At 34.1% G+C, this 24,486-nt stretch overlaps 1 protein-coding gene and 1 pseudogene across 1 annotated transcript; both read left to right on the plus strand.

Annotated features, from left to right (window-relative positions):
- Nucleotides 1–1,363: 1,363 nt before the first annotated feature.
- On the plus strand, nt 1,364–11,119 carry LOC106410526 (annotated as a pseudogene).
- A 5,721-nt stretch (nt 11,120–16,840) lies between these two features.
- LOC106409809 (probable indole-3-pyruvate monooxygenase YUCCA5) lies at nt 16,841–21,495 on the plus strand. Its single transcript, XM_048781478.1, is given in 4 exon segments — nt 16,841–18,933; nt 18,935–19,373; nt 19,375–19,413; nt 19,415–21,495. Coding segments are annotated over 4 exon segments (1,509 nt in total). The 5' UTR covers nt 16,841–18,148; the 3' UTR covers nt 19,661–21,495.
- Nucleotides 21,496–24,486: the final 2,991 nt, after the last annotated feature.

The raw sequence follows: 24,486 nt of genomic DNA on the forward strand, positions 1-24,486 counted from the left end.
TCTGTGGTTTGCTAGATGTGATGGATGCCAGTTAGTGGCAGACTGAGGCTTAGGCCGATCCACGCGCAGGCTCCAACCTGCGAAGCCGTCTGAATATGGTTGGTTCTTCTTTGCCTTGCACTTCTATATTTTATTTTCAGGTTACTTCAAGCTAGTTGGCATCTCTGTCACATTTAGGTGGTGGTTTTTTTATATCTTCTATGTGTTTGTCTAGTTTCTTCTTAGGTGACAGTAGCTCCACTGTTCTGGCTCGTGTTTTTTTTTTCAGATCTGTTCGGCAGCGGACAGCACCCCTTCATTTTGTTTTCGGCTAAGGTTTTGTTGTTCTTTTTTTTTTTTTGTGTTATTACTTTTACCAGCTGTTACTATATCTTACTCTCTCTGTTTCATAATAAGTGTCATTGTAATATTTTTTTTGTTTCACAAAAGTGTCATTTTATAATTTTAATGCAAATTATACTTACTTTCAACTGAAAATTAATTACAAATTGCATTGATTTTATAAATAATTTTATTTATCTCAAATAATATTGGTCAAATAAATGTAATTAATAACAACTTAAATACATTTCAATAGCTTTCTTAATATGTATAAAAAATGTTAAAGTGATATTTATTAAAAAAAATGAGAGACAAATAAAAGACCAAAAATTTTAAAATATGAAGATTTTTAAAAAGAAAGACAGCATAGGTAAGTAAACGAGCTGAAGGTTAAGGCTGAAAAAAGACAGGGTCCTACAATGCAAAAATGGCTTAAAATTTTCAAAATAAAGAACATGATCATTGTTGTTTGTTTGGGTGTTTTGGCTTTTGTTTTCATCTAACACATCATACTTCACAAAGAAGAACGAAACACTCGTGTTTGATAACTAATTGTTTGGAAACTGGAAAGTGCTATTTTAACAAAACTTGAAGTATTACGATTTTTTCGTTGCGAAAGTAAACAATACTATAGATTATTAGTCTTGTTCCCATTGAACAAAATTTAATTAGACGGTTTAGTCAGCGGCTTGGCGTTCGCATGATTAACTAATACCTGTCCTTTTGTTGAAGTCGGTGTATTGGTTACGTTAATATCATAATTATTTATACTCGTATGTCATTAAGACATGGATTAAATCAGTCGTAATATATTCTTTTAATTGTCAGGGTAAAAACTATTTTTGTAGTATAAGATTTTGCCAACGGACAAAACTGAACTGAAGTTAGCGTGTCGGAAAGGTGAAAACCAAGTCCTGTAATAAATGCAAAATAAAAGGGTAGATTGGGGATAATACGTATGAATTAATCGTTTTATTAAATTACTAATTGGTTTAGTTGAAAGTTAAGTAAGTAATTAATTAATTCAGACCAAATCCCAGCGAGGTGGAACAGACGAGGGAAGCACGAAAAGAGAAAATAAAGTTAGAAAAAAAAAGAAGAAGAAAGAAACAATAATACTCAATTTATTTTTCTTCCAGAAACGCGTTTAGATTTGCAGCCTCCTCCTCCTCCTTCTTCTTTTGCTCGTCTTCTCCACCAAATCTGAGTGTCTTCTTCAAGTTCTTTGCTCGGAGGTGTTCTTATTTTCGTAGAGTTCAGACGTTTACTGCTCATTTGATTCAATCTAGATCCAGATTCTGTATCTGAAGACTCTGATCTACCAAACGAAATGGTAAGATCTCATTGCGATCAAATCCAGTTTAATTTGGGGGGAAGTTTGTAATTTAGAGGATTTAGTTTGACTTGAGACGAATATGGTTTCTTGATTTAGTTTCTTGTTTTTAAAGATTTTATAATTTTGGATGATGGCTTTGAGCTGCACTTAGATTCCTCGTTTGATGATGATGATAGTATTGTATGAATATATAGATTTGACTTCAACTGTGACTTGTCTGTTTTTGAGTTTGACGCTCTTGGTCTAATTCTTGTTTTGAATCTTCATAAGCTATGTTTTGTTCATTACCACAACACTTTGATTTTTTCATACATTTTACGGTTTTGATCAGCCATTAAATTTAAAGTCATTGGGGGTTACATGTACTTTTATAAGAAGTTGTGGCTACCATAAAAGAGCTTGAGATGTGTGTTTTGTTCCTCAAGCTTTATATTTAGTTCACCCAACTCCAAATTCTAGATCTGTTTGGCTAATATTTGTAAGTGCTTGCTGCTTACAGTTTCTTAGTGAGAACTATACCTTTGACACTCTTTGTTTCTACAGGCCGGTAACTTCAATCCTACAGTTGGGTCGTGTGTGTGGGTGGAGGACCCTGACGAAGCATGGATTGATGGTGAAGTTGTAGAGGTTAACGGCCAGGAGATCAAAGTGCTATGCACTTCAGGGAAACATGTATGTGTCCTTCTCATGTGAATTGGAAAGCAAAATAAAACCTTTTTTTTTTGTGAAAGCAATTTTCTTATTTTCTAATTTTTTTTGTCTGGAAAAATTTAGGTTGTTACAAAAGCATCTAATGTTTATCCGAAAGATACGGAAGCACCAGCATCTGGAGTGGACGATATGACAAGACTTGCTTATTTGCATGAACCCGGAGTTCTACAGAATTTGCATTCAAGATATGATATTAATGAGATTTATGTAAGTAGATTCTTATTGATTTTGAATAAATATGTGCTCTAGATATGTTTTGGACTAAACTTTCAACTACTTCCAGACTTATACAGGAAGCATACTGATTGCTGTTAATCCATTTAGAAGACTTCCCCATCTCTACAGTAGCCATATGATGGCACAGTATAAAGGAGCTGCCTTAGGGGAGCTGAGTCCACATCCATTCGCCGTCGCAGATGCTGCATATAGGTAAATTTTTACACATTGCTGCTTCTTATACTTTGGCTATTGTTGTTGATGCTTGTATGCTTTCTTGTTTTGTGTGATGCAGGCAGATGATTAATGACGGAGTAAGTCAGTCGATTCTGGTTAGTGGAGAAAGTGGTGCTGGTAAAACTGAAAGCACGAAGTTGCTAATGAGATATCTTGCTTACATGGGAGGGAGAGCTGCTTCTGAGGGAAGGAGTGTTGAACAGAAAGTGTTGGAGGTGAAAAACAAATTGATCATATATATAATGCATATGTTCAGCCAAATCCTGTTTTTAGAAAAGTGAAGAAATAACTAAAACTTCAGCGGATGGTCAAATCTTCATTTTCGGCTGAGTTTGCTTGAGCAACAAAAGAGTGAACAGATAACTGAAACTTCAGAAAAGTAGTGCTAGTAGTCACCCACATTGATGCAAACTGTATAGCAAGTAGCTATATGCTTTGTTACTTACGCAGATGATGTTGATGTTACTTTTTTCTATTGATTTGGTCTGTTTCTTACAAGCTTCTTAATTGTATATATTTCATTCAGTCCAATCCTGTGCTAGAAGCATTCGGAAATGCAAAGACTGTCAGGAACAACAATTCCAGGTGACAAAGTTTTCCTGCATTCTTTTTCTCTAATATTGTTGAGGTTTTTCTTGAATCTCACCACTTTTGGGTGTTTGTTTTCTCGTTTATTTGTCTACTTTATAGTCGTTTTGGTAAGTTTGTGGAGATTCAGTTTGACGAGAAGGGAAGGATATCAGGAGCTGCCATAAGAACTTATTTGTTGGAAAGATCACGTGTTTGTCAGGTCTCTGATCCTGAAAGAAACTATCACTGTTTCTACATGCTTTGTGCTGCTCCAAAAGAAGTAAGTTTGTAAGTATGTAATACTGAAGTACTTGCTTGTTTTCTGAAATGTTTTTTTTTTCTACTATCAGGATGTGCAGAGATACAAGCTGGGCGAACCAAAGGCATATCACTATCTCAATCAATCTAAATGTCTAGCGGTGGAGAGTATAAATGATGCAGAGGAATATCATGCCACAAGACGGGCTATGGAAGTGGTTGGGATCAGTACTGAGGAGCAGGTAGCAATCACACAACTCCATCATCCGTCAGATTTTAACCAGATTCAATACTTTGCTGATATCTCGTTACAGGATGCGATTTTCAGCGTTGTGGCTGCCATTCTCCACCTCGGGAACATCGAGTTTGCCAAGGGAGCAGAGATTGATTCATCGATTCCCAAAGATGAAAAATCATGGTTTCACCTGAAAACTGCAGCTGAGCTTCTCAGGTATATATCGAGTATTGATTGTTTTGTTCTTTTTGTTTTATCTTCTGTTTAGGTTTCCTTACTCGTATCGTCTTACTTTTCCAGCTGCGATGAAAAGTTACTTGAGGATTCACTATGCAAGCGTATCATGGTAACTCGTGATGAAACCATCACAAAAACGCTGGATCCAGAAGCTGCTACTCTTAGTAGAGATGCTTTGGCTAAAGTCATGTACTCGCGGTTGTTTGACTGGTAGGTTTCTCGATGAAGATATTCATTCATAGCTGCTTGTCCTTATTATATTTCGAAGATGGTTTGCCATCATTGTTCTGTACTTACCCTTTGTGGTCTTTGCAGGCTTGTTGACAAGATTAATACCTCAATTGGTCAAGATCCTCACTCGAAGTACTTGATTGGTGTTCTCGATATTTATGGATTCGAGAGTTTCAAGACAAACAGGTGCTTAAGTGGTATGCTTGTTGTTTTTTGTGATTGGTTAGATGGGTCTTTTTAAAAAAGTGGATCTATCTCTGATACTTCCCCTGTTCTCCACAATATATGGGTCTGACCAGACCAGTTTGATAGTCAAGCTAGTGTTTGATTCTAGCATGGACTACTAAGATTTTATACTACCCATCAATTGTAAGCTTGTGAGGTTATTCAACCAACTTTGGGAGAGTAGTGCTATATATATATATGCAAGATTTACTTCATTGTTTGACTGTTAATTAGTTATTCATGACTGATTCTTGTTGTTCTTTGGCCTAATACTTACAAGCGCAAGCTTTATTGCAGTTTTGAGCAATTTTGCATCAATCTGACGAATGAAAAACTTCAGCAACATTTTAATCAGGTTTGCTCAGAACGAACTCTTTTACTTTTCGATTATTAGTCTTTTTCATATTCTGATGTGCCCATTGTTCTGAGGTGTGTAACTTCTATTCGTGCAGCATGTCTTTAAGATGGAGCAAGAGGAATATAAGAAGGAGGAGATCAACTGGAGCTATATAGAGTTCGTAGACAATCAAGATATCTTAGACCTAATAGAAAAGGTGCCTGTTTGATATTTATGCTCACTGTTCAGTGGACATATTCTCACAGTCAATATTTGTAATCTCCTTTCATCAGTTTCTCATGTTTGGTGTTTGTTTCCTTTTGTTTTTGTCTTCTTCAGAAACCTGGAGGCATTATTGCTCTGCTAGATGAAGCTTGGTGAGTAGAAATTCAAACTGTTGATTCTATACCCTTTCTTTTATGCTCACTCTTTCCTTTTCTACCAGTTTACTTACAAATTTGGTTTGTTTTTGAGCTGAAGTGATACTTTTGCCTTGCAGCATGTTTCCGAGGTCAACGCATGAAACTTTTGCACAGAAACTATACCAAACATTCAAAAACCACAAGCGCTTTGCCAAACCAAAATTGGCTCGTAGTGACTTCACAATTTGTCATTACGCTGGTGATGTAAGCAGCCGTCGCTTTTATTCGTTTACTGGTCCACCATGATTGTGAAAAACGTTCCAAGAAATACCAGTAATTGTTCTGTAGTTATATGGTCTAATAACACCATTGGGTTATTTATGGTTTCAGGTCACTTATCAGACAGATCTTTTCCTGGACAAGAACAAAGATTACGTTATTGCTGAGCATCAAGCGTTGTTAAATTCTTCTAGTTGTTCCTTTGTAGCAAGTTTGTTCCCACCTATGTCTGACGATTCCAACAAATCAAAGTTCTCATCTATAGGTACTCGTTTCAAGGTGAGTCTGACTCTTGTTTCCAGTTTCAAGTTTGTTCTGTAAAAAAAATATGGTCGGTTAATGTCCGTCTGTGCTTCTTTTCAGCAACAATTGGTATCGTTGCTCGAGATTCTTAATACCACGGAGCCACACTATATTCGCTGTATCAAACCAAATAACCTTCTGAAGCCTGGAATCTTTGAGAACGAAAATATTTTACAGCAATTACGTTGTGGGGTGCGGAAGACATTCTCTGTCAGAGTTTTTAGTTCGTGAAAATTTTCTATTTCTGAAAGAAATTAATTGTTTGTGTTACTTAATGACTTCAGGGAGTGATGGAAGCTATCAGGATTAGTTGTGCTGGCTATCCTACCAGGAAACATTTCGATGAATTCTTGGACAGATTTGGTATTCTTGCTCCAGAAGTGTTGGTCAAGAAGTAAGATTCTACCCTTTTTTCTCTTAGTACTTTCCTATATCCATTTGAAATGTCTAACTCACTTCTTGTACAATAGCTCTGATGACCCTGATGCCTGCAAGAAGCTTCTGGCGAAAGTGGGACTCGAAGGTTATCAGGTAACTAACTGCCTCATCAAAGCTTTCTCCATTGCCACTACTACCTGTGTGATGAGCAACATTGATAGATTGACATTTACTTTTGCAGATTGGCAAGACGAAAGTTTTTCTGAGAGCTGGACAAATGGCAGACTTGGATACCCGAAGGACTGAGGTCTTGGGAAGATCAGCAAGCATAATCCAGAGAAAAGTTCGGTCGTATCTTGCTAAAAAGAGTTTCATCCTTCTGCGTAATGCTGCTAAGCAAATTCAATCAGTTTGCAGAGGTATTTTAAACCTTCTACTGAACGTGTCTATGTATCTGGATTAAATGAATGGGTCTTTCTTTGTTTAATTTGGTTTCTGGACTAACTCGCACACCTATGTTTCTTCCTGATTGTCAGGTTATCTTGCTAGAAGTGTATATGAAGGCATGCGCAGGGAAGCTGCTGCTTTAAGAATCCAGAGAGACTTGCGTATGTTTCTGGCTAGGAAGGCTTACACAGAGATATTTTCCGCTGCTGTGTCAGTCCAAGCTGGTATGCGTGGTATGGTTGCCCGTAACGAACTATGTTTCAGAAGGCAGACGAAAGCAGCAATAATAATTCAGGTACACTTATATCAAAATTGCAGAAGTGTGGTACTATTAGAGGTCCAACTCCTAATAGAAAACCAATAAACATAACGAGATTTGTCTCCTTCCAAGAAATCCATGAATTATAACTGAACAGTTGTTTCTGGTTGTACCTTGATCGTGGTAATGTTCATTGTTATTGTAGACTTGGTGCCGTGGATACTTGGCCCGGCTACATTACAGAAAACTAAAGAAAGCAACTATCACGACACAATGTGCATGGAGATCAAAGATTGCTCGTGGAGAACTTCGGAAGCTTAAGATGGTGAGATGTGGTTTCTTTCTTTCTCTAGTTTCGTTCCAGAGGCTTACTTGTGTAGATATTGCTTTGCATGGAACTAACAGAATTGCTTTAAATTTGTTTTACACAATAGGCTGCTCGAGAAACTGGAGCACTTCAAGAAGCGAAGAACAAGCTAGAGAAGCAAGTTGAAGAGCTGACATGGAGATTGCAGCTAGAAAAACGGATGAGGGTGAGATTTCTGTTTGACGAACCACATGTTGTTCCTCGTGAATTTGACTGAGATTTTTGTTTCATTCTCTTTCAATGCTGCAGACTGACCTGGAAGAGGCCAAGAAACAAGAAAGTGCAAAAGCGCAGTCTTCTTTGGAGGAATTGGAACGTAGGTGCAAAGAAACTGAGGCATTGCTTATTAAAGAGCGTGAAGCTGCCAAGAAAGTTTCAGAGATTGCCCCGGTTATTAAAGAGGTTCCTGTGGTTGATAATGAACTAATGGAGAAGATCACAAATGAAAATGAAAAGCTGAAGGTTTGTGATTTACTTACTGGAGAAGAGCAAGAATATGTATATTTGAGAATGTGCTGTAAAACGATGTCTCTCATTTTATGAATTGCTTGTCTTATACAGGAGATGGTGAGTTCACTGGAAATGAAAATTGATGAGACAGAGAAGAAACTTCAAGAGACAACCAAGATTAGCCAGGATAGATTGAAGCAAGCATTGGAGGCTGAATCTAAACTAGTGAAGTTGACAACTGCAATGCAAAGGTACCCGTTGCAATAATCTTATCTTCAGGAGTGGGCATTGTTGAGAGCTCCTGTGCTAATTTCTTATTTGTATTGACATTTCATCTGCAGGCTTGAAGAGAAAATATTAGATATGGAAGCTGAGAAAAAAGTTATGCGTCAGCAAACAATAGCAAGCACTCCTGTGAGGACTGCTCTTGGACATCCTCCAACTGCACCTATCAAGGTAGAAAGTCTCTCTGCAGCTCTATAATATGCTCTTTGAGCTTCCTTCTTACCGGTCATTAAAATGTTAAAACTTTTTCCTCAATTCTGTTTGTAGAATTTGGAAAATGGCCACCATACAAACTTGGAAAGCGAGTTCAATGTATGGTTCCTCCAACCAGCTATCTCAATCACTCTTTTTTTCTCATCATGTTAATTTGTTTGCATTTTTCCATTAGTTTTTATTAATCTGTAAAGTCTACATTGTTTTGTAGGAAGCCGAGTTTACAACACCAATTGATGGCAATGCTGGGAAAACTGCTGCAGAACGTCAAATTGTATGTTGGCCAATCACGTCATAGTAATTCTTGTTAGTGACTAGTTCTGATAGCTTGATTTGTACTGATCACTGCAGATGGATGTCGATGCTCTCATTGACTGTGTAAAAGACAACATCGGTTTCAGTGATAATGGGAAACCTGTGGCTGCATTTACGATATACAAGTGTCTTCTTCACTGGAAGTGTTTCGAATCTGAGAAGACCAATGTGTTTGATCGTCTGATTCAGATGATTGGTTCCGCGATTGAGGTAATTGGGAATGGCATTACTTGACATTGTGTATATGTAGGAGGATTACTTAAACTATGAAGTTTCCAACTGTTCTTCTGTTATGTTCAGAATGAAGATGACAATAGTCACTTGGCGTATTGGTTGACAAGCACATCGGCCCTATTATTTTTGCTTGAGAAAAGTCTTAAAACCGGTGGCAGCGGAGCCACACAAAGCAAGAAGCCACCTGCTTCAACTTCTTTGTTTGGAAGGATGGCCATGGTTAGTAGTACCATTTTTGTTAGAGTTAACATGACTAGTACTCTCAATACCAGACACTTACTATTGTCTTGTTCATCAGAGCTTCCGCTCATCACCCGCTTCAGGCAACCTCGCAGCTGCAGCTGAAGCCGCTGCTAACGCAGTGATCCGTCCGGTGGAGGCGAAGTACCCGGCTCTGCTGTTTAAGCAACAACTTGCAGCCTATGTTGAGAAAATGTTCGGGATGGTTAGGGATAACTTGAAGAAAGAGTTGTCGACTTTACTTTCTTTATGCATTCAGGTTTCTCACTGGCTTTCTTTTTATCCGTATGCTGTGATGGTTAGTTATGTCATTTGCACTTTGACTATAACTATTGTTTGTCCAAATGAAAAAAAAACTTCAGGCACCGAGAACTTCTAAAGGAGGGATGTTGAGATCTGGCAGGTCATTTGGAAAAGATTCTCCTGCAGTTCACTGGCAAAGCATTATCGACGGTCTCAGTTCGCTTCTTGCCACATTGAAAGAAAACCATGTAAGGAAATATTGTTGAATTTCCATCGGAACCATACTCTCTGTGTGTCCTCACTCCATTATATCTATTATTTCAGGTTCCTTTAGTACTTATCCAGAAGATATACTCTCAAACTTTCTCTTTCATCAACGTACAACTTTTTAACAGGTAAGTATAATCCTTGCTCACCTAATGTAAAAAAGTGTTCACTTTGGTCTCCATGACGCAGACATCTCAGACTTTTGTTTTATATCTTACAGCCTTCTTCTGCGTAAAGAGTGCTGTACATTTAGCAATGGAGAATTTGTAAAATCCGGGCTTGCCGAGCTAGAGCTATGGTGTTGCCAAGCCAAAGAAGTAGAGTTCCTGACTCATGATTTTCTTACAAAAGAATACTTACTTTTCATGTTGTTCTTTCCGTGATAATTTTATTGCTCTAACTTGCAGTATGCGGGACCGTCTTGGGAAGAACTTAAACAAATCAGACAAGCCGTTGGATTCCTAGTATGTTTTTTTTTTTCTGGACACACATTAGTTCCCTTAAACGACACTAGTAACATTACTTTCTTCCTTTTCACCTGCAGGTTATACACCAGAAGTACAGAATCTCATACGATGAAATAGCACACGATCTTTGCCCGGTAAAGCTCTGATGTCTGTTTTTAGAAACACACTTGGTGCGCATTTATATTGCCTGACATTGTCTTCGTTATTTGCATCTTTCCGTGCTTTACAGGGCCTCAGTGTCCAGCAGCTTTACCGTATTTGTACATTATACTGGGACGATAGCTATAACACCCGAAGCGTCTCTCAAGAAGTAATTTTACAAACAATTTTTTTATATATAAAAATATCAAGTTTCTTGTTCAATTTTGGAACCTTCATAGATGCTGAACAAAATTGAAAATATCTTGCAGGTTATATCGAGTATGCGGGCACTCATGACAGAGGAATCCAATGATGCAGACAGTGATTCCTTCTTGTTGGATGATGATTCCAGGTAAAATTTAACTTATAGCATAGACTTAATAGAAGTTTCAAGGTTTTAAGGGTTTTAAATGGTCTAACTGTTGACTGTATAGAAGTAACAGCTAACTGTTGTTTTCGATAACTCTTTGGTACTTGTGCAGCATTCCATTCTCAATCGAAGATATTTCAAGTTCGATGCAAGAGAAGGACTTTGTAGGAATCAAACCAGCAGAAGAGCTTCTTGAGAATCCTGCTTTTGTATTCTTGCACTAAGAAGCTCATGAAAGTTGAGAAGCTCAGATTCTAAAACCTCCTTGTCCTCTGTGGGTTTGTTTTAGTCTTGAGGCGCAGAGAAGGGGCCTTTCTGAACCACAAGAGGAAAGAAGATGGTAAAAGTGTAAATTTCTTTGTTGTCGGGTTGTTTTGAAAGTATACATCTGTTTTTCTCAACTATTCATTCATTTATTATTATTTTTGACCTCAGATTTGTTTCATTTTTCAAAGTTTTAGACCTGACGGTTATATATATGTTGCAAAGATTAAGATCCCTATGTTGTTTTGTTTGTTGTACAAAGTTATCAGAACAGTACATGCTATTCTATCATATGACTTATGAAATGAATATTGTTATCTAGTTTGCGTCTTGCTGACCATCTTCCAATTTGGATTTTATCTTTGAAGTACACAATCTTGAACTAATGGTTTGCGGATAATGGAATATGGTTGACATCTATACATAATATTTCAACATTTGTATAATCACGTTTACTTAAAAGTCAATAGTAGTCATTATCAAATTCAACCATGTCATCATGTTATCTTTTTGTAATAGAAGATGGATGATAAAAGAGACTTTGAATTGTATGCCATTAGAAAAAAGCGTTAAAGACGTTCAAAAAGACTTTGTAGTATTACCTCTCGCACAACAAATGTTGGTCCAAACGATTTAAGTCTATAGAAAACAAAATCAAGATGTTATATCCTGGATAATTCTAGATAGTTGAGGCTATCATTTTAGTGGTTGCAGGAATTAACTTAAATATCCAACAATCCTCCCCATTTAAGTGTAATAATATATTCATTAAATAATAACTTAACACATATTTCAAACTTATGCATAATGAAAATATTTGAAGAATTGAATTTTCATCTTCGTATATTACACGTTCAAAAGGCCTGAAAATCAGGATGTCATACGAAGTAAATCTTTCAAAAGTTCTTCACATATTTGACTTTTTCTTAGGATAAGCTTTTTTGGAGAATACTTCCAAAAAAATCTTCTTACACACATAAAGTCTTTTCACTATTGGAAGAAGTCTGCGTAGATTATTTTTGCAATCCATCATATTTGACTTTTTCAGAAAAGAGTTATGTGCTAATCTTATGACATAAGATTTCAATAGAAATCTTCTTTCGTAGCCAAAAATTTGATCAGAAACACATAAAAGTTAGAAAATGTCGGTCAATTGCAAAACTAATATGTTTTTTTTGTTAACAAAGAAAAGTTAGAAAATTTTTACGGATTTTTTAAATAAAAAATATACAAAAATTTAATTGCAAAACTAACATATGCATTGACCAGAAACTTCTTGGCAAAACAGATCTGAAAAAAAAAATCAAAGATCATTCTTAAATCCGGTGAAGTTCATATTTAGCTTCTCCAAACACGCATAACTAATTAATGAAAGTTACCTTTCTTGACCAAGAATCATGAACTTTAGTAACTCTTAATAAGCTTATAAAATTTGAAATAAAAAAGTTGAGATTTCAGAATGAAATAACAGAGGAAGTGAAAAGGGAAATGGTTTATGTGTATAAGAAATAAGAATATGAAGATTTAGATGTTGGTTTTAAGTGCATTTAGAGTTTCAAATTAATTGTTCATGGTGGTTAGTGTATTGATGAGAATGTCAATTATTGTAAATAAAAGAAGAAGGCGAGGATGATTGAGTAAAACAAACATTTTTGAGAAAAATATAATAGTATTTTCATGAATAATATGAACTTCTTAGATGAATAGAACAGTTGAAAGTAAAAATTTATGGATTAGTTTTGCATTTGACTTTTTTTGTTTTGAGTCATATTGAAAAAATCCCAACATTTTTTATACCTCTTCATTAATGTTGTTAAGTGCTTAGGTAAATAAACAACAATGAGTATGATGCCATGTTAGTTTAGTGACTATAAACTTTGACTGACCACTCAATTTAAGAATCTTAACTTTGACCAGACACAAACATTAACCATCCTTAACGGTCCAATATTCCTTTTTATTATTTTCCAATGATTTCCTGTAACCGGATTCTTATAATCCAATCTTCATCATTGTTTAAAATCGAAATCCATGTGCCTCATGTGTTTTCTGCTTCTCTCGTAATTCCATATTGCTAAACTAATAAGACTAATTATTTCTTGACGATGAAGTTATTGATAAACTAATAGATACCATTATATTCCTGCTAAATCTTTGATTAACCAAATCAATTTATTCGCAACATATAGTCAAAATAAGCGTCTTGTTCATTCAAATATTTTGTCATGTTCTCAAAGATTATGATTCCCTCTTAAAATAATGAACGCGTAATTTTGAATTCTGAAATTCTAGAAAGTTAGTAATTGTATAAATGGAATTATGAGTACTCTCAAAGTCTTATATCATGTAGGTATATTTATATTTCTCACTAAGTCAGATAATTCACGTTAATTTTTGAGAAAAGATAGTTACCGTATGATTTCATGTCTCAGTATGGATAGATTTTTTTTGACATCAAAAGATCGTTCTATCACTCAAACTAAAATTAATTTTGAAATTTAAACGGGAAAGAACAACCAACAAAAAATAGATCACCATAAAAAATTTTGCAGTTTTGGCTAAAACATTATCAGTTTTGTTTTGGGCCCTTGGTACATACATGATTTTGAAGTTTTGATAGCCTCCTTTGATAACTTCAAACTCTGCCATCTCGATGGAAAAGCTTGACCATGCTCTTGAATCCTTTATCATTGAAATTACATCCTCAATCAGTACCAAATGACTGACATGAGGTATGATGAACCATGTTCTCCATTGCCAATATGAGAACATCCAGTTCTGAATGTAACGGTGATAAGTTGTTTCTCAATCCTAAAAGTGGTTTCTTTCTAGTTTCGTCTAGCCATATCCAACTATAACCACTGTACTATGACACCGCAGTCCAAGAACCATCTACCAGATCTTGGTACATACATGATCTTGAAGTTTGGATAGTCTCCTTTGATAACTTCAAACTCTGCTAACTCGTTGGAAAAGCTTGACCATGCTCTTGGATCCTTTATCATTGAAATTACATCCTAAATCAGTACCAAATGACTGACATGAGGTATGCTGAACCATATTCTTCATTGCCCATATGAGAGCATCCAGTTCTGAATGTAATGGTGACAAGTTGTTTCTCAATCCTAAGAGTTGTTCCTTTCTAATTTAGTCTAGCCATATCCAACCATAAACATTGTACTATGACACTGCAATCCAAGAACCATCTACCAGACAAATATTTTTTAAGCATAAGGCTTGTGTACCCTGGTTCTGGTATGGTGGAATCACTTCATTACTTGTTATTAAGTTCGTCTCAAACCAATCTCTAACCGATCTCGTGTTATATCTCTGAATAGCTTATCATTTCGGATATTTTCATAAATACTTAATTATCCATGAATATGGATCTCTGTCTCAATATAAATAGTTATGCATATATTACTGTGTATTCCATGCATATATGTCATGTAAGTAAGAAACAAGTTTGACTTGTCTAAAACACAAAGATTGAAACAAGTTTGACTTTCTTCTTAAGGGAATCTGAGTAGTAGTTTAAGAAAACTGAAGATAGATCATGGCACATGCATTGATTTTGTTCTAGATTCTTTAATCCAAATTAAAGTTTATTGAAAATGTATAAATTCCAATCTATCAGCATAAGTTTTATATTGGATAACAAAAGTGTATTATTTTAAGTTAACAGATAGAGTAATCAGACCAGCCTTCTGGGTTTATCAACGACTTTGGTCAAATGAACCTACGCCCGACGCGTAACCTTCTCTTCTAATATACAATATAACATCTTTAAATTAATACTCTATAAATTAATATACACTAAAAATCTCAACAAAATAATATAATTTTATAGTTTCAAATTGAGTTTTTAGTTCAATTAGTATATCGATAAATTAATAAAAAAATTATAGTTTTGGTGTAGTTCCAACATTATTAATTTATAGAGGTTACACTATAATTTGTTTGCTAAGGTTTATATATCTCTACGTACATTTAACATACCTTTTTTTTTACGTATAATACTACGTGGAAGAGATATGCGTGCATGCATATGGATGAACTGCCATGTACAAAATTAAATATACTCTCAAGGACTTTTTTTTTTAATAAATATATTAATCAAACCCAAAACGGACATCTAATGTTAAATACAAACTTGACTCAACCAAAATGATAAAGAAAATATGTTTACAAACTGCCTCCGCATCAACCACCTCTACGGCGCGTTCCGCTAGCTATCATTTTGGTTCCTAATAAAATTCGGTGTTTGCTATATTTATCTCTCCTCTTTTTTTCGGTGATTTTTTGGATGATTTTAGTACGTGGATGTCTTGTATTTTTGATCTAGAATAGCTATCTAATTATATTGTACCTTATGTTTCTAATTGTTCTGTCTTCAGGAATCCTTTGGAACTTGACAAATATGCGGAAGGCGAATACCAAACTTAGTTTAATGCATATGAGTCAACTCCCTTACCTCCACAGGAGCATCCACACCAGAAGCAACAAGTCTTAAGCTCAGATAATATATATATGGTAAATGGTTTATAGACCTTTATATCTCGATTCAGTAAATGTAGATGGTTTTGGATGGATAGTTTGGATAAGATTCAACTCATGTGAGTGTGGAACTTAAGAAGGCGAGAGGCTGCTCTGCACACAAAATTAGAAGCACTGAGATGGGCTATGGAAAGTATGCTCCAACATTCGACATGTCAGAACTTTGGAACATACTGCAAGGATCTAATTGCAATGCTAAAAAATCCTCAAGCTTGGCCAAGTTTTGTAACATAATTGGAGACGATACATACTTTTCAGATATGCTTTCCGGACTTCAAAATTAATTACATCCCAAAAGCGAGAAATGAAATTATTGATTATTTAGCTAGGTTTGAACAATCTTTTTACAAAGAGCTTTATTATATTGGTTTTTACAAAGAGCTTTTTACAATGGAATTGTTTGTTATCTGGACCACCTTAAATTTGAGTAATATAGTAAGTGTTTGTTGCCAAAAAAAAAATGTTCTATCTTCGAAGATTTTTTTAAAAATCATGTTGGCTTGTGATTCTGTAGGAAGATTTGTTTCCTACTGGTTTAGTATTCCATTATGTGCATTACCAAGTTATGAATCAAAAGTTTTGAAAAAAAAATTCTGTTATTTATTTATTTATATATATATATATTATTTTTAAAAAATTTACGGTTCTTACAAATAATACGATCTTACTATTGTCTGAACCTTGGAGTCCACATAAGTTTTCAAAATTATTATTTGATACCACATATGTATCAATATATTTTGTTGTTAAAAGGTTAACTTATCTAACGCTAGCACATTGTTAAAAATGATTATACTATACAGTAAAATTTATATTAATTAACAATACTTAAATAATGATATTTTAATATTTTAGTGAAACATCAGTTTAATTATCAAAATATTGCTTGTATCAAAAACTAGAAATTATACTAATTTAATTTTTAAAATAATAATTTAGAGAATATTAATTCATAGAATTATATTAACATTAGGGATTATGCATAATTGGGACTTTTATAGACATCGATCATTTCATTTTTTTTGGTGTAAACATCGATAATTTCTTCCTTCAAAATATGCATAATGTTATGTATTTCATATCCCAATTTCCATTTTAAAACTAATATTGCATTCCCGTAAATAAAGTATCGGTTATACTATTCTCATATTTGTTTGCATATGCACATTCTGTGGACACTACTAGTCAATAAGTCATTAATGCCAATATGCACATAAGACATATCCCGTTCCCCGTTGACACAACTTTAGTCAGAGAATTCAGAAACACTGGATTCTTTCAACTGCTAATATTCCGCAATTATGGAGGATTATTTCATAGGATAAATATATCAACTCGGAAATTATATGGATATCGTTAAGATTTTCTTCTATTTTTTTTATATTGATCTTATGTAATATACTCAGCTCTTGGGAAGAAGCCATGTGAACCAAAATATATGCATCCTTGTTAAATTCGATAACATTTTAGGATAATATATATGTAACAATGTAATCATTGCAAAAGCATTTCAATAATTTGTAATATCTACAAATACAAAGGGAGCTTTTTAGTGATATGATCATTGAACCTTACCAATACAAAGAAATAAATTGTACTATTCGATTTCTGTTGATTATTTTATATACCACCAACCAAACTTAAGTGCCGATGGAAAAAGTCTTAACCATGGCCGGTTAATGAAATATAATCTGATCTAACTTCATAATTAATTTTACTCATAATCAATTAAAAGAAAGAAGATACTAGATTTTGATAATTTGATAATCGGTTGTAACTGATTTGTTTTCGAAATTAAATAATTTTAAAAAAAAAAATTTCTCTATAAGGTGATGTATAGGTTTGTTTTATTTTTCGGAACTGCAAACTAAACCGTACTAAGATGAAAAAAGTGAAACAGAAATTGAACTGAATTTCATAATTAACTGAGCATATCATATATTTCTGTAATAAAAAAATATGAAATCGAACTTACAATCAATCGATACTTTAATTTTAAAATACCAATTATATACTTACAAATATTAATTTAATTAATTTCTAAATAACCAAATATCCTAAAAATACCTATTATTTATAAAACAGATTTATCCAAAAAGTGAATTATCATAATAATATCAGTAAATCTATAATCATATCATTTTCATCTTTGGCTGTAAACCTTTGAGGCATAGTCTTCTCTTTGGGGTGTCACCCCTATCATCAGAATGATAAGTTTCTGTGTTAAAAAAAATAATCTATAATCATATCTATGTGTAATATTCAGTAACATTAAGAACATATACCATACCACAATTATATTAATTATCACGAATTAATTTATACAACTAAAGCGGGGCATATGATTATGTATTGTTATGAGATACTCTAATCAAAGTCCCATCAGCAACTTTGAAGAAAAGAATCTAATGATTCGACAAGGAAAAGCTTAAATAATATAAACTATTTCGCATTTTAAGCGAAAGCATATGATTAAACGGGAAACCTTCTAAACTATTACATTTTAATTAGCCACACTTATTGAAGAACTTTTGCATTCATTTAATTGATTAAAAATAACCTTAGAATGCGCAAATCACATGCAGCTTCCTTATAGTTCGTCCTTTATATAAACTCACCCACACCACTTCCATCTCCAAACACATTCCAAAACATTTCATTTCTCAAACAAACAAACAAAAAAACCTTGTTTAAGTTCACTACCAAAACTCACCCACGCCTTGACAAAAACACCTAAACCTTATTTGACTATCACTACATATACTACCTATTCGATCAAACTCACCCCTTAAAATGGAGAACATGTTTAGACTCTTGGGCAGTGAAGACTTCTCCGACAGAAGACGGTGCATTTGGGTTAACGGTCCAGTTATCATCGGAGCCGGCCCATCGGGGCTAGCCACCGCAGCTTGCCTCCGCGACGAAGGTGTTCCCTTTGTAGTACTGGAGAGAGCAGAGTGCATAGCTTCACTCTGGCAGAAAAGAACTTACGACAGACTCAAACTTCATTTACCCAAGAAAGTGTGTCAGTTACCCAAAATGCCCTTCCCAGAATCCTACCCGGAATATCCAACAAAACGACAGTTCATCGACTACCTTGAGTCCTACGCTACACGGTTCAACATTAACCCGCAATTCAACGAGTGTGTTCAATCCGCTCGGTACGACAAGACCAGTGGTCTCTGGCGCATTAAGACGTCTTCTTCCTCCGCTACTTCTGGGTCGGAGATGGAATATATCTGCCGGTGGCTTGTGGTGGCGACGGGAGAAAACGCGGAGAGAGTTGTTCCGGAGATTGATGGGCTCACGACGGAGTTTAACGGCGAGGTGATCCACTCTTGCGAGTATAAATGCGGAGAGAAGTACAAGGGAAAGAGAGTTCTTGTCGTCGGATGTGGAAACTCTGGCATGGAAGTTTCTCTTGATCTCGCGAATCACAACGCCAATCCCTCCATGGTTGTGCGTAGCTCGGTAAGTTATATATAATCAACGAACGCTCGCTTTATATTTATATGGCAAATAAATATTTGAACTATAATAAACTTAATACCTTTATCTTTGATTAAGACTCGAGCTATAGACTAATTTGGTTAATTTTGATCAGGTTCATGTTTTACCAAGGGAGATTCTAGGCAAATCGAGTTTTGAAATCTCAATGATGCTAATGAAGTGGCTACCTCTATGGCTAGTAGACAAGCTTTTGTTAATCCCTGCATGGCTGATTTTGGGAAACCTGACAAAGTATGGGCTAAAGAGGCCCAATATGGGCCCGATGGAGCTCAAGGTTGTCACAGGGAAGACTCCAGTGCTTGACATCGGAGCTATGGAGAAAATCAGATCCGGCCAGGTAGACATCGTCCCTGGAATCAAAAGGTTCTCTCGTAATCACGTGGAGCTCGTTGATGGTCAGATATTAGATCTCGACGCTGTTGTTCTCGCTACGGGTTACCGCAGCAACGTTCCTTCTTGGCTTCAGGTGAGAAACTTAACAAAACAACTTTAGTTTGATAGTTGAAGTTAGTTTCTTGTATGACAAGTAAACTGAATCTGTTTTTTTTTTTTTATGCTCTTTAGGAAAGTGATATGTTTTCCAAAAACGGGTTTCCAAAATCGCCTTTTCCAAACGCATGGAAAGGGAAATCGGGACTTTACGCGGCTGGATTCACGAGGAAAGGATTGGCCGGAGCATCAGCAGACGCTGTTAACATCGCTAAAGACATTGGAAACGTGTGGAGAGAAGAGACCAAACGTGTGCAGAAAATAAGAACACGAGTTGGTCACCGCCGATGCATCTCAATTGCTTAGGCATCAAGTTAGGGTTCTTACCTTCCTTTACTATTTTATTCAAAAGGGGTTTGAAAAAAAGATGGTTCGTTTATTATTTCATTTTTTTAAAGAAACAAAAGTATACAGATAAAAGATAGGAATAAAACAGTGTGTAAAAGAGAGCCCTCTCCTGAAGACCCAACAGTGTTGTTTTTAAAAGCTGTACGGGCGTTTTTATTTGCTAGGATGATGTGGCGTTTCTCTATTTATTTGATTTTTTGTAATGTTTTTTTGTGTGTGTGTTGTTTCTTTTTGAGAAAAAAAAGAAGAGAATTGTGTGTGTTGTTTTGTAATGGTTTTATTAAACGTAATAAATATCTCACTCACTTTGTTTGTGTCGTCAAAAAAGGCTCCTTTGTTTGTTATTTTCTTTTTGCAAAGTAAGTTTGGTATATGATTATACCACTGGAGATATAAATATATATAAAAACGTTTCAAACTTCCAAATTTGACTTGGCGAAAAAAAAGTTCTGTTTGATTATTCGATATGAAGAAATTATGTAAAGATGGTTGGCAAAAAATGTAATGATCTGAAACTTATCTTGTTGTGAACGCACTCCTGTACCACATTCTCTACTAAAACCGGACTAGATGCTCGTTCCAGAGGCTAGACGCTCAGTTAAAATCAGACGTTAGTCACCAGAGAGGAGGAGGAAGAAGACTTGCGTGTCCTTGTCAACACACTCTTATCAGCAGCTGATCTAGATGAAGAGTCAGAGTCATTGTCGTCATATGTTTTGTCCAAATGGCATTCTGTAGAAAGCCCACTAGACCCATCTTTGAGAGGCATCTACGCGAACTCGGCAGAACATCAAAGACTTGGAACCAACGTGAAGAAGCTTGTGTTCGACCTTGTCAACACGCTGCTTTTGGAGCTAACACCGAGCTATCTCGGACCTCGTTGTCTCAAGATTCTCTCTGGCAAGACATTGGGGGCTTATGTGATAAACCGGATGCAGAAATGTTTAAAGGGTAATGGAAGGGTGGAAGATCGGTGGTGGGATGAAGACGGAGACTTGAGCAGTTTGGCGGTGAATAGAGTGGTGAGGATGGAAGAGGCGGAGATTGGTTCACCGGAGAGTTTGAGGTTGGAAATGGATTCCATGGGAGAAGAACTAGAGTTGAAGTTGCTGGAGGAGTTAGTGGAAGAGTTTTTGATGAATTTTTCAAAACAATCCAAATTCTTCACTCCAAGTATTTGTTAAATCATATATGAATGTATATTATATAGTTTTTTCGTGTGTATATGGTTGAATCACATTTTTTGTTTTTGGTTTCTAGTTTGGGTGACGGATAACTGAAACAAAAAGTGTTTTTGAGTAATCGATTTTTCCATCAACCCTTCGACCAGATGTGAGATAACCGGTTAACTTTTGAAATTATTGATTAAGAAGTTCTTATTGGTTTATGTATTTTGATTGATTAAAAATATATATAGTATTTACAGAACCAATTAAAATATAAAAAAATTCAAATCAAACATATAAAAAAAATTACTACGAGGTTCTGGATTACATATTGTATGATGAGGTGTAAACCATTTTAAATGTACATTTTTTGAAGAGATTCCTCCTAATGATATTTGAACTTATGAGCATATTTCACGAGCATTACTTTATAATCACTTTAATAGTCCGTGGTCTGTCTGCATGATACATATCTTGCTGACCAATATAATTCTAATAGTTAGTGTTCTAAATGCGCCTCTTAGAAGTTTATGTTTCATGGAACTATAATCAGTTATGTGTCTTCTTTCTTTTTTTGATCAGCTCAGTTATGTGTCTTCATTTGTTTTTATTAGGCTTTATTCAAGCCTTTTGCAATGGATCTGTAATCTGTATAGTTTATAGATGTCATAATCCCGTGTATATATCTATCTTAAGCCTTTTGCAATGGATTTGGTTTTGGATACATAATCAATAATTATTTTAAGTATTTTTGGTAATTTGAGTATACTTTAACTATTTCAGATATTTACTTTTGACTATTTATATATATTTTCAAGTATTTAAACCAATTTAAAAGTATCATTCTTGATGTTTTATATACGTTAAATCTAAAAATAATTAATATATATAAGTATATAAATCTATTTTTAGATAAATTCGGGTACCGAATACTTCGGTTCGGATCAGATTTGGTTCTCTAAATAACAAAATTTTGAATAATTCAAATATTTAATCAATTTATGTTCGGGTTTGGTACTATATTTTTGGATCGGTATTGGTTCTGTTCCTCGGATTCATTTTGTCAAACTCTAATAATTACATGAAAAACAAATATCAACATATATTTCAAAATATGCACTCGTGCAGGCGCGCAGGTCAAAGTCTAGGATTGCCAATGTTATTATTATTATTTTTTTGTCAACCCAATGTTATTAATTATCAAATTAACTACCATTTAAAAAAATAAACTATACTTACTTTCTGTACAAATTAATATATGAGTTTTTTTATGTGGTCAAAAATATCTGCATAGATACAATATACAATACATAGATACAATTTTAAATGGCCAAATCTTTTAAACAATCATTTTTAGTTTTTATCATAAAAAAGAATTTTAAAGAAGAAAAGTACCAAAATATGTTTTACTAAAAACACAAAAGAATTTTCTACTCATCGTTTTTTATTTTTAAATAATAAATTTAAAAATTAAAATGCTTTTAAATATTTAAAACTTTCAGTATTTATTTTCTACTCTTTAAAATTTTAAACCTCACCCTGAAAACTCCTCCCATCTATCTTATTAAAACCAAAGTTTATGATTAGATAACCTTATGGATATAAGATTAAATATACCTTTTAATAAAACTATTTTCAATCATTTCTTCTTTTGTAGACTAGATGTGGAAGAAAAACTTACATAATGGTCATTTGAGGATATATTAATACATACTTACATTTTTAAAAAAAGATATATAATTACATGACTGATCCAACACACATCTAAGAACAAAAATATATAACACAATAAAGTAACAAAATATATAGTCTCAACAATAAACTAAAGTAGTACAAATAAAACGAACATAATTATCAGAAAATAATACCCGCACGGGCACGCGGGTCAAAATCTAGTTTTCTTTAAGACACCTCACATGATCACATCACTAGCTTGTCACTATTAATTTCACTTGGATTTGGCAAGATCCAAAAGGATCCAAGGGTAGTGATGTGAAACATAGCATTAATTATAAAACAACTAAAACTTTATCGTAGAAAATGTTCAAAAAAAAAAAAAAACTAAAACTTTATCGTGATCGAAAGATCTTTCAAAATTATGAAATCATCTGATTTCCAATCATGGCCTATATTCCCTTTATGTATTCGATCAACATACTTCTGTTATTTTTATCATATACTTTAATTCATTCTATACTGTGTCATTTATCATAAATTTATTACAATGTTCTATTTTGTTTTAAAGACAAAATTAATGACGGATACTACACATACTGCAAACACCCTCGTTCATATACACTTTTACAGTCGTTTCTATCCTCTCATTACCTCAAATGAAGGGAACAACATGTTATTTGTATACAAGGGCGGACCAAGAGAGCAACGTACCGGGCCCGTGTCCCCATTTAATTTTTCTATTTTCTTTAACAAATACTATAAAATCTATAGAAATGTCCCCATCCCAAAATTTAAATATAGTTAAGAAATATTTTGTGCCCTTAACTAAATTTGTTTCTAGATCCTTCTGTGTTTGTATACCGGTACCGTTTGTAAAACAATTGCGCGTTGTAATAAGAGAATCATATAACCTTTTCAAATAATTGACAGTTAGATATTCGTTCAGATTTAATTGATCTATTTAAATTTTTAATTTTTAGAATTAGAAATTTAAATATGATTCGAATAGACTTTGAGTGCCTATTTTAACTATTTAATGTAAAAAGAAAACTTAATACTCAAAATTCAAAAACAAAAATAATATAAAACATAAAAATTTAAATAATGTAAGATTAAATACTTGAATTTACATAAAATAGTTCAATCTAAATATTTAGATGGAAAAAAATATATATTTTTCAATATTTTTCAATATTTTGTTATTTTAGATATTTTCATATTAATGAATATTTAATAGATATAAAATTTAAAATAATTAATATATTTTTTCAGAGAAAATTTAATTAACTAATACAAAAATTAAAAATATGAAAGCTAAAAATGAGCTGATTAAAAAAATTAGTGTATACATATTAAATTGTCTGCAACATAGTTAAGAAGTGTAGTTGTCCTCCTATGCCAGTGTTTAAACGCAAAAGCCAATATATCTACAACCTTCGTTACAATAAAAAGTGTAAATCGCAAATAAATATCTCTGTATATATTTTACACGACAATTGACGTACTAAAGATATTTTACAAAGCAGTGTAATATATTAAATTTTTAGAATATGATTTTTTTTTTCTAACCGAGTATCCTGATCCTACCGAGCTGGTCCAGACTAGAGACCGAAGTGAGCAAGGACGCTGCCAGGGCGTCACCATGTGGCTCACCGTGTAACGGTCTTCGGTCTCGATATGAGTTATTAGCATTATCGATATGAGTTATCAAAGTTTGTGGGTTTAAGCTAACTTGTGACATATTATTCCTAGATAGGTTAATTAAAAATGTGCTTATACACCAATTTGTTGAAACTTGAATGTGAACCCGCGTGCCGAAAAGGCTAAAGAGCTTTAGTTGGGTTTAGTAGTCTTCGGCTGCAAACATTCTTATGGTTTATCCGCATTTATCTTCTTCTTTTTTTCGTTCCGTATATGACATTTCCTTCTAAAAATTATATA

This window comes from Brassica napus, chromosome A6 (genome assembly GCF_020379485.1).
Source record: "Brassica napus cultivar Da-Ae chromosome A6, Da-Ae, whole genome shotgun sequence".
NCBI lineage: Eukaryota > Viridiplantae > Streptophyta > Magnoliopsida > Brassicales > Brassicaceae > Brassica > Brassica napus.